This window comes from Lineus longissimus, chromosome 17 (assembly GCF_910592395.1).
Source record: "Lineus longissimus chromosome 17, tnLinLong1.2, whole genome shotgun sequence".
NCBI lineage: Eukaryota > Metazoa > Nemertea > Pilidiophora > Heteronemertea > Lineidae > Lineus > Lineus longissimus.
In genome coordinates, this window is record NC_088324.1 from 6,007,436 (window position 1) to 6,018,747 (window position 11,312).

At 42.3% G+C, this 11,312-nt stretch overlaps 1 protein-coding gene across 1 annotated transcript; it reads left to right on the forward strand.

The window, feature by feature from the left end:
* Positions 1-267: 267 nt before the first annotated feature.
* LOC135501789 (uncharacterized) lies at positions 268-6,040 on the forward strand. Its single transcript, XM_064794100.1, has 5 exons — positions 268-800; positions 3,748-3,888; positions 4,056-4,179; positions 4,694-4,981; positions 5,496-6,040. The coding sequence occupies exons 1-5, from the start codon at positions 271-273 to the stop codon at positions 5,709-5,711; spliced, it is 1,299 nt and encodes a 432-aa protein (XP_064650170.1). The 5' UTR covers positions 268-270; the 3' UTR covers positions 5,712-6,040.
* The last annotated feature ends 5,272 nt before the right edge of the window (positions 6,041-11,312 follow it).

An 11,312-nucleotide genomic window follows, 5' to 3' on the forward strand; every position in this document is an offset into this window, starting at 1 on the left:
AGGCCATTCTAAACAAGGGCAACGCAGACTGAGCAGGTCTTTGGGCAAGTCTTTCTTCTTCTTTCCCCAGAGAACGAGGACGAACTTGGAAAGATTTTCGACACCGCCATTTTTCGATAACTGTGGCCAGTGATTTTTAAGAAAATACTTAGTAGCCTTTCTCAATGTTTTGTATTTCCCGCGAAATGACGTCACCATTCGTAGAGCGCCATGGAGCGCACGACATTCCGACCTTTCTTGAAGATGTAACAAATCGCTGTACAAAAATCGATGGCGTCGATAGAGAAGGCAGTGAAACTTGCTGAGGATGGAGGGAATTCAACGTCTTCAAGGCGTTCCCAAGGCTCACTACAATGTCCTGCTGTCTGGTCGTCAACCTTTAGGAATGACTTAGCGAACGGTGGAAACTGGACTGAGCACGATCTCAATAAATTCGGTATTCGGTACAGTAGCAAAAAAAAACCCGAAGAGATTTTCGAGATGATCAAGCCTTATATTCCTTCTAAACTTCGCCAACCCAGCGAAAATCTGTGGGATAAAAAACATAATGATGGTATTCCTAACCTTGCCCCACATATCGAACTTCTACAAGATGGTTACAAATTGGCTCTCGATTTTGATATAGACTCTTTCGAGCTCTTAAAACTTATCGAAATTTGCCAGGACTGTCCTCGTGGTCATGCCTGTCACGAGACTGAAGCCTTTTCAATCAGCCAGAGGATATTCAATCAGATTACTGAAGCAGAACATGTGCTTCAGAGAAAGAGGACTGCTGCTGTTAATTCTCTGAAGATTGCATGGTGAGTAAGCCAATAGGCCTTTTCGAAGGCGCCTAACAAATCAATTAAAATGCGCATAGGCCTATAGGCCTACTCCGATTCAGAACACGTCGGAGTGCCTATTAAGCGGACTTCTGACAATAGGCCTAATGGCTAAATACATTGGCAGGTGTTGTTGTGTAGGTTCCTCATTGATCAGGTGTGAATTGTGATTTTATTTTGAAATGATTTTTGTAACTGCTTTTAAACCCTCTCTCAGTCTCTGCCGGTGTAGAAGTTTAAAATGTCCTAGGATAGAATGCCTGGGAAACAAAGGATTCTATTATGCGCTTCAATCTCTGAGCTATTGACGGTCAGGGTCTCTATAGAACCATATTGCAGAATACAATAGAGCCGGGCACTTTTTCCAGGGGGGCATTTGTTACTGTTACACCGGCCCCCTTGTACATACATGTAGTTTGTTTTCTGTCTTTCGCACTGAAAACCTACGTTACTGAAAGAACGATAACACTAAGTGTCAATATTGCCTTTATTCCCATGATCAGTACGTCTTCAACCAATCACACAATTACACACTATGTACCAGCAGATTAAAACAATAAAAGCTTGACAATTAAAGAACACCAGACACAATTCAATTCAATTTATTGCACAACTATCAAAGGATAAGACAGTATGGCAGTACATATATACAAATACAACACATACAAAAATATTTTTAAAAGAAAGTTACATGTATCTATGGTAATTAAAATAAGACCACAATGACTTATTAATTAGTGCCCCTGAAGAGCTGTTTGTCTTTCTTCAAAGGCTTTCGAGGTAAAAATAGCGGTATCTAAAATAATCTTGTTGTCAGTACTACTCAATAGAAATAAAATTCAGATTTGAAAATAATTGACTACATTTATAAAAATTTATACTTGTGAGATACTCGTCTCTTAATTTATTGTTAGAGGGACATCGTGCAAAAAAGTGGAACTCGTCCTCGACAACGTTACACCCAAAAGGACAGAGACGCTTTTCTAACTGAGTACCAAAGTGTCTACCTTTTTCGATAGGTAGGTTGTGATTGCCAAGGCGAAACTTAGCCATTTTTGAAAACAACCCCCTGTTTTTTTAGAAAATTAAGGTAGGGCTCAAATTGGTACTCAGTTTTAAAAGTTCTGTAGGTTCTGAGTTTGTTTTTTTGACTAGAATTTGACCTTTTGTCATTTTGTAATACAGAGAAGAAATAAGAATGATACAATAATTCGAGTGAATTTGATACATTAGTACTACAAGACGAGAGATCGAGATTTTTCTGAAATTTAGTGTTTAACACATCAATAGTTGCTGATACAGATTTGTTGATACTACAGGACGAAGTGAGCTTTTTGTCAACTTCATAAGCTTCATTAAGGATTGTATTACTGGCGTTTTTAACATGAGATAGGTACCGGTAATCAAAAGTATGTTTGAACATAAATACAAGGAAAGGATATTGTCCTAGTTCTGCCTTCACTCCGCAGTTTGATGTAAATCTATTAACACCCAAGATCCATTTACAAAATTTAGACAATAATTGCTCAAACGGAAAACGATCCAGTTGTTTGACAAATTTATTGCTGTCGTTAATAAGTACTCAGTTTAAGTAGTGACTTGAGAAAAGCGAAACCCCAAATTTCACAGTTATACATGAGACTTGGCCTGATAAAGCTATTAAACAAACGAATAGCAGTACGAGGTTCTATTCGATTGGAGTTAATTGTTTTCATCAGAACATAAAAAGCTTTGGAGCCTTTTTTGGTAAGCACTTCAACTCCAGGCTTAAAAGAACCCGGCTCTAGGAAAATTCGTCCCCGGAAAATTCGTCCCCGGAAAACTCGTCCCCGGAAAATTCGTCCCCTAGGAAAATTCGTCCCCAGAAAATTCGTCCCCGAGGAAAATTCGTCCCCGGATTATTCGTCCCCGAGGATAATTCGTCCCTGGAGAATTCGTCCCCAAGGATAATTCGTCCCTGGAAAATTCGTCCCCGAGGAAAATTTCGTCCCCGGATAATTCGTCCCCGAGGATAATTCGTCCCTGGAAAATTCGTCCTCGAAGATAATTCGTCCCTGGAAAATTGAACAAAAGTTGAAAGTTTCTGACATTACCTTCTAGGAATAACTACTACTTACTACTTTCGACTTTTCTCATCCATTATATCTCTCTTTACCACTTAATACTACCCTACTAGCTAGTTACCTACTCCACTCTTTTCATAGTAGGTAGGGGTAGGCAGGTGAAATAATTTTTTTTTTTTCAAATAAGTATTTTTACTGGTCAGAATGAAAGAAAAGCTATAAACTCTTCAATAAAATATTTCGCCTGCCTAACTCTACCTACTATATAAATAGTGGGGTAGGTAACTAGCTAGTATGGTAGTAAAGAGAGATGTTACACTGAATGAGAAAAATCGAAAGTAGTAGTTATTACTACAGTCCATTCGACAAGACTTAAGAGTCTTAGAAAGTCAAGTCAGAAACTTTCAACTTTGTAAAATATTCTGGGGACGAATTATCCTCGGGGACGAACTTTCCAGGGACGAATTATCCTCGGGGACAAATTTTCCGGGGACGAATTATCCTCGGGGACGAATTATCCTCAGGGACGAATTTTCCGGGGACGAATTTTCCTTGGGGACGAATTATCCGGGGACGAATTTGCGGGGACGAATTTTCCGGGGACGAATTATCCGGGGACGAATTTTCCTGTAACCAAAGAACCCTTATAGTCAATGGATGTTCCAAGATATGTGAAGTCATACACCCTATCAAGTATAACATTGTCCAGTGTAAAAGGTACCTGTGTAAAAGGTACCAATAAAAGCTTGACAATTAAAGAACACCACACACAGGAACTGAAGAGGTGTCACTGATGCAAACCGGCATCACTGCGCATATGGCTGGCCGTTCTGGCACTTCGTAACTCCGGTTCCTTTTTTCAGGATCCCAACATATGAACGAGTAAAGATCTTCCTTAAAACACTCAAGTCCGTCCTCAAAAAAGCTGTCAACTCGCAAATAAATGAAGGCACATTTGTGGACTTGTTCCAAGTTTTTGCTCGGATGTTTCTGGTGCAATTTAAGTAAGTGTTCACCTTGTACTTCTCATTGCATCTTGAAAATGATACAAGGCATAGAATAGATTAAGGGTGATGTCATCTTGGAATTTTTGAGGTCACATTTGGCTAGAAATTTCCAATAATTCATTAGTTTAGACTACAGACTACAGTGTGATCATCTTTTATTTCAGAGCAGTGGGAGAATCACGAAGTTCTAAGATGGGTAGAATGGCAGTGCTTTCCATAAATGACCTCCGCTGCGATTATGAAGATGAAGTGTTTCACAAACCGACTATAGTTGTTACTGTCGCGGAGGTAGGTTTATCTGATGATAATTGATATTGAATTGAATATTTTGGGAGGATTGCTCAGAATCCGGATCTTCAGAATCAGATTCCCCTCCCCTTTGTATGCGGTCAACAAATTTAAAGAAATCTGCATTGACCTAGTGTTAATGGTATGGTAGTATTATCCACTCTTAAATCTCCATGGGTAAAGTCTCCATTCCATATTACTCAAATTGTTTACTTGACCTAGGGTTCAGGTCTCAAGCTCTGAAATCTCGATAAATGCCCCCATTTGTCATTCTTTGTCAAAGAAACTTCCAATTTTGGGCCATTCATTTAGAACACACCGAATGAGCAGGGTGGGGGTTGATTGCTACCAATGTGTACAGCATGCATATGGGGGGGAAGGGGGTCATTTAGCTAAACAGTATGAACTCTACGTACCTAAAGTACGATTGGGCCTCTTCTCTAAAAGGAAAAATGATAAAATACGGTTAAACTGAACCTCATATGCTAAGTTTTAGATAATATTCCTTTGGCAGGTGAAGAAAACAGCCCTGAGATCAAAGAAGAGAAAGAAATTACCCAAAAAGGAGAATGATTTGTGTGATAAGAAACAAAAAATCGAAGGAAGAGGATATGCAGGAGGAGCTACTGGCAGTGATGATTTTGGTGATTCTCCTGATGATATTAGTGACGACGGTGTTGATTTCAGCAGTAGACTGCGTGGACAGCTTGGTATAGAACTTCTTGCAGACATTGAATGTTCATGTTTGAATGAGGTTGATAACAGGCGCATGATTCTGGGATTGACTGTTGAAGCCACACTGGTATGTATTCTCCTGTTGATTGTATTGTCCTGTGAACCTGTGAACTCGGATCTCGGCATGCACTGACGTGTCAGGAAAGGTCTTTCGCGCCAGGACTTGCGCGTACTTGAAATAACAAATTACGTGTTTTTTCTACTGTCGTAGAGCTGAAACAAAATTGGAAAAGCATTAAACACGTTCCAAAAAATAGTTTACTGATGAACCAACAGAAGAACAAACATACTGCAATAATAATCCCAATGGTCCTTTGAGCCGCCTCTCTTTGAAAAGTGAGGCATAATTGTTGAAAATACGAAAGTTTTCAAGATTTTGAAGCATTTTCCATGTAAAGAGAGGCAGTATTTCTGAATGATACAATTGCATCTAAGCGTGCCCTTTGAACATATTGAGAACATGTAGCAGATGATGTATAAATATTTGGCACCATGACTGAGTATCGTAACATCAAAACTGGCGTGACGTCACCGGTCCACTCACCTGCATGAATTACATTAACATATGGTTATATTTTCAGGTGCGACTGACTTGCTTGGAGATGGACATGGATGACTTGAAGAATGTGCAGGAGAACCTTCCACAGGAAAATCCTACTCGAGTAGCAACCATCTTCTATACGAAAGCGTATGACATGCTGAAGAGGGATGAACGTTCACAGTTGATATACATTATGAGGCACCTGCTGTTCCTTTCTAATGACTGTGATACAAATCTTCTGCCCACCGTACTCTGAGCAAATGTTGTGACCATTTGAACCAGACAGTAGTTTTGACACTTAAAACTCGTTGTTGCAATTGATGGTGTGCAGATGGCATGCTAAAAAGACCCCCAGGGAATGTAACCACTGCACACGACAACTGCATGTGACTGATCGGTCTCACACACTCAGCACACTGCGATTTGCACGAGGTGGGGGAAAGCTTACTAATCAGCACAGCCCTTGGTCAATCGTCACTTTCATGAAACATGTCTACGGCTGGACAACAGGGTCTATTGAAAAAAAATTTCCATCAAATTGCTCTAAAACCTTTTATTTGTCAGTCAATTTATATCAAAATTAAAATAAACTATTTATTGTAGACTGGAGATACATTTCGTTTTGTGGCGACGGACCCTAAAGGGTGAACGTTAGCCCTTTTGGTCAGCCAATCGGAGGCTGCGGCTAGAAAGAATTGGGTCAAGACACACAGACAATGGGATTCGATTGAAGAAGTTTTGCGATTTTCTGACTTCTTGCAATTCTGTCAATAGTTCACTGACAAATGTATCATCGGACGCTGGAATTCGAAATATGATTTTATGAAGATATGGACTTCACTCGATGATGATTATTTTTTCATGGTGTCAAGCCTCTAAATTGTCGCGTCGCGTGTGTCTTAGATGGTGTTCACACCCCTCCAATTAGATCGCCTTGTGGAAGGTGTCGGTGGATTGTGTCTTGACAGTCGGGACTTGATCTACCTTGCACATCAGATCAACCGTACTCATCCAGAAGTGTTTGTCTTGGATATTGGATCCAATGATATTGTCAATGGCACCACACCACCTCAAATGAGACACTTGAACACTTGGATCGGAAACCCTTGGGCATGAACCTGTGTGCGTGTGATCGTTTTGATTTAGATTGTCGAGAGGAGGAGAACGTGGCACTGCCCGACGCGTGAGTTTGACTCTCGTAGATTGGAATATAATCGTAGAATATAGTGCATTGCGCACACTTCTCCCAATGTATACCTTTAGACATGACAGATCTATCTTTGTGAACCTACATCACAGGATTAGCGGTGTCGATATTCACGTTACCTCACCTGAAGGTCTTAGACTCTACCACTTAAGTATGGGGAGAGCTGTCATGCGACATGGTGAAACACTACTACTTCTAAATCGCCAGAAGCACAGATCAAGGCAGAGATAGCCACCTTTAGGGTCGAATAGGAAAAACAGAGGTTTGCAGAGGAGTGTAAACTTAGAGAGGCTGAACATCGACTGGAGATACAAAGCCAGCAGGATGAGGTGGCTAGTTTTCAAGCTTGAGTCCGACTTGTTTGAGGGCAATAGTGGTATCAGTCAAGCTACGATAGTATCGATTCAGGAGGACAGAGCCAAATCATGCCATGCAGGAGCTCAGGACAAGGGAGAAAGCCGGATTCATAAAGTTGACAGATGAAGAGAAAACTTCGAACTTTTATCACCTTTTCATCAAATCCACTCCCAAGAAGTTCCGCCTGTCTTCGAAGGAGAAGACACCCAGGGTGAATTGCCTGTTGAACCAATTTTTTTCCATCATTCGGTGCGTCGCGTGGTCCTTAGCCGACTAGCGGCTCATTAGAGGAATCTTCCCGAGCTATTCGAATGTTCTTTCAGGGTATGGCGAAACCTTCACTGCCTCAATTTGGTGGGGACAGAGGACAATATCACTAATGGTATTAACAGTTTGATATCTTTGTCGTTCAAGCGGACGTAACTGCGAGATTCAAACTGGTGATACTCAGATATACTGCCTGAATGGACCTGCCTTGGAGTTGGTGAAATATCTGGGGTATTCCAGCCCAGACTGAGCCAAAAAACCCAAGTGGAAACCAACAGGCAAATACATTGAATGGAGCCTGCTTATTGTGCGTCGAAAAGCACCATGTTCGTGAGTGCAAATAGGGGACCTCCGCAAAAATGTCAGACAGGTGGAACATTGTCAAGGAAAAAGGACTGTGCTGTCGCTGTCTGAATGTAGGTTATCGTGGGCAACTGCGGAAAGACACATCACCGTAGCGTACATAAGACAAGTCGGTCTACTGAAAACCTAAGACATCGCTGGGAGGGTCTTTTTTCGGATTGGATGCGGATGAGAGTGTACAACCGTCCAAGGTAGCTCTGCGGGTATAACATGTACACATCATGGATGCCATGGGACAATGCACGAGAGTATATGCATTCCTCCTTTATGATGGGTCAGATTCATCTTATCTCAGAACTGAAGTGGCTGAGTCATTGGGACCCTCAGTGGAGAAAAATGAAATCACTTTAGCTAAGCAAGTAGATAAGGGAACCAAATTGGACAGCGGTCTAGTTGGAGTCACGGTTTCTAGTCTGGATTGCAAAGTGCAGGCCAAGGGACTTATTGTTCCGAATTGTCACTCGTTGAGGGATCAATGGGATCATTTACAAGGGATAGAGTTCCCTAAAGTGGCAGGCCGTAAGAGAGTAGACTTACTTATAGGGTCCGACCACCCAGAACTTACTCTCTCTCGACTAGCTCATCGGACATCGTGGTGAACCCATAGCTCGTAGGACCATCTTGGGGTGGACGTGCGTTGGATCATTGGAGCCACCTGCAACCTTTGGAGTTGCTCAACCTCACCCGTACTTGAAGTACAAACAATCCTGACGTTCAGCTTGATGAGGAACTTCGTCGAATGTGGGAGATGGGCACGCTCACAGATAAAGCAGGGCTCACCCACCTGATGAGAGACGTGCTCTGGAGAAGACATCGGGGTCTATCACCTGCGATGGAGAACGGACCTATGCCAGCAACTCACAAAACTGTTGGAGAATGGTGGATTCGGCATTCGCAAATGGTGTACCAACAGTATTGAGGTCATGCAGCTTATTCCAGAGGAGAACAGGGACGGAAGTGCCCTACAGATTGAAGACTCTGGATTGCCGAGTGTCAAAGCTTTGGGAGTAAAATTGGATGCAGCCAAGGATGTCATCGGGTATGCCTGCTCAGTTATTACCTGAGGAGTAGCGACAAAAAGGACTCTTCTGATTCTGGTAGCCAGGCTATTTGATCCCCTGCAACTTCTGGCTCCATTTGTCATCGGGGCAAAGATCTTTCTTCAAGAATCTTGGATTGAAGGCCTAGTCGGATAAACCATTTCCGCCTATTTTGGGGATGAATGGATCAGAGCCTGGATTGCTGAGCTGCCTAGCGTGGCAGATTTTGAAGTACCCAGATGTTGCAAGAAAGGCATATCAGCCGCAACATCGCTGCACACCTTCAGAGATGCATATGGTCAGGCATATGGAGCGGCGAGCTACATTTGAAATGAATACAGTGACAACTCTGTGACAGTTCGTATAGTGATGGCCAAAGCCAGGGTCCCACCCCTCAATACTGATTATTCCCCGATTGGAATTGATGGCTGCGGTGTTGGGGCTTCGTTTGACACCAAGTATCAAGGAGTTGTTGGGAATCACTTGCCTGGTCTGTTGGACAGACAGTATGGACGTGCTGCATTGGATCCGTGGCCTGTCTCGAAAGTACAAACCCTTCGTGGCCATCGAATAGCATCCCGCAAAGTTGCTATTTATAGCTCACAAGGTCATTTGCATAAGATATTGATGACGTTTTAGTCACGTGACAGTCGGACATCGACACTTATTTCTACGCATTTGAGCTTATTTCGAAGTCAATTATCTTTGACCCTGCATTGTTTTTAGCATGAATGATACCATAGAGTCAGAGAGAGAAATATTCAGAACAATTATGTAGTATTTCCAACACTCGGACATGTGCCAGACTGAATCTAACTGCCCTAGTTAGAAAGCCTGAATCCATTACGAAACCGCATGTTTGTCCGACATTGCCTGTAATTCAGCGATGGGGAAATAGAGGGCAGCAGCTGCAGTGACGTCATCTTCGCGGAATGCTATTGCAACAATTCAGAGTGACAGCAGCCCTGCCTGGTTGCGTGACGTGCCTGGAAAGCTGAACCCAGCGGACTTAGCCTCCAGGGTTACGTCAATAGAAAATCTCATCCTTTCCCGCCTTCCAAACAGCTCGCTTTCGGTATCAGGAGCAACACAACGTCGACAAATAAGAAAGAGTCTTAAAAAGTGATAGAAAAAATCCACAGCACTTCAAGTACGCGTATGGTCAGGAAGTAAAAATCCTGTGCTATTATATTCAACATTTGGAGCATAAAGAATAGCTAAATTGTTGTTTGCTGAATCTTTCTCCTAATTCTTGAAACCTCAGGTGACAATGGTCCCGTTGTGGTGTTTCTGACCCCATTCTACATCTGGCTATGACCCGAAGTAAATCTAAGGCGTATGGAGCCCCGGTTTTTGGATGGCATGTGTGCCGTATGACCAAAACAGTTATCTCGAGCAGGCGTAGTCTGCTGTGTAATGCGCAATGCGCGTGCCTGTACATTGTAGGCCTATACACAGCATGTTGTGTATTCAACAGGAAATGTTGCTAAGATTCACAGCATGCGTGCATTATGAGGGATGTACCGAAACCAAATTCAGATTACGACTTTGTTCGCGGGGTGGCATGGTATCAACATAGTATGTTTGCGCTTTAGGCTCCGATCCACTCCGCTGAACATCGAGCCAATGTGTGCTTTCGGAAAATGCAAGGAATTACACCCGTACGAAATTTATAGAGGGATCAGTGTAACGATCTATGTGAATTGATGCTCATATCGATGCTCATATCGATGCTCCACATCTAGCTTTGTGTTCGTGAATACGGTACCCCAATGCGGACTGCCGGTAGTCTATCATATCTGCGGGCGGTTAAAACATGACTGACGGTCGTTCCAAACACAGCGGACGGACGCTTGAGCCGCTAAAACTAGTTTCTTTGCTTTTGGAGACCAACCTTGCCGGTATTGTATCTGCGAAAACTGTGTGTCAGAGTTTCCCTAGAATAGACCAGGCCTTGTGAATGGTTGTTCTGATATTTTTTTCCCTGTGAATCTGTGAATAAGGGAACTTTGAGGGAAACATTGGCAGATGTTACACCGGGCACTGACACCAATACGGCCTGCGGGGCATATGTACAGAGAATTAAAGGATACTAAAACACGATCATTCTGTCTTAATTGTCAATATCCTGACCAGCGCGCAGGGGCAAATTGACACAACGGCGGATATGTTAGTTTGTCAAAGAATTAAATTCGCGTTCTTAATGACGAAAATTCAATTCCAGTAAGTTAAATTGTTTAGCAAATTAATAACATTCGTGTGCATGTAGGCTAGTTTATTTACAAGTGAATCACATTTTTTTTACCATAAGGATCAATATTATCCGTAACCACTGTGCTAATAACTTAATTCATAATATGTCATCGGGTGAGCGCGCCTATGCCACACGCTGAAAATATTCTGCTGGATATAACGTTTTTTTTCAATCATTAGAGCGCTCACTACCGTATAATATAACGATTAAAGCTTTAATAGATGCGAGGTCCTCTTGTTTGTCGTGCAAACATTTTTAGCTGCCTTGTCATTACGATAATCCCTCTCACTGATGACGCGGTATATTCGCCGCCGCCTAACTATAATGTATTTGTGATTCAGCGGTGATTTTGTCATTCAGATTACTCGC

Coding starts and splice junctions, on each gene's coding strand:
- LOC135501789 (XM_064794100.1), top strand. CDS start 271: ATGGCGTCGATAGAGAAGGCAGTGAAACTTGCTGAGGATGGAGGGAAT. Junction 3,889..4,055: donor ATGTTTCTGGTGCAATTTAA/GTAAGTGTTCAC, acceptor CTTTTATTTCAG/AGCAGTGGGAGAATCACGAA. Junction 4,982..5,495: donor TGACTGTTGAAGCCACACTG/GTATGTATTCTC, acceptor TTATATTTTCAG/GTGCGACTGACTTGCTTGGA.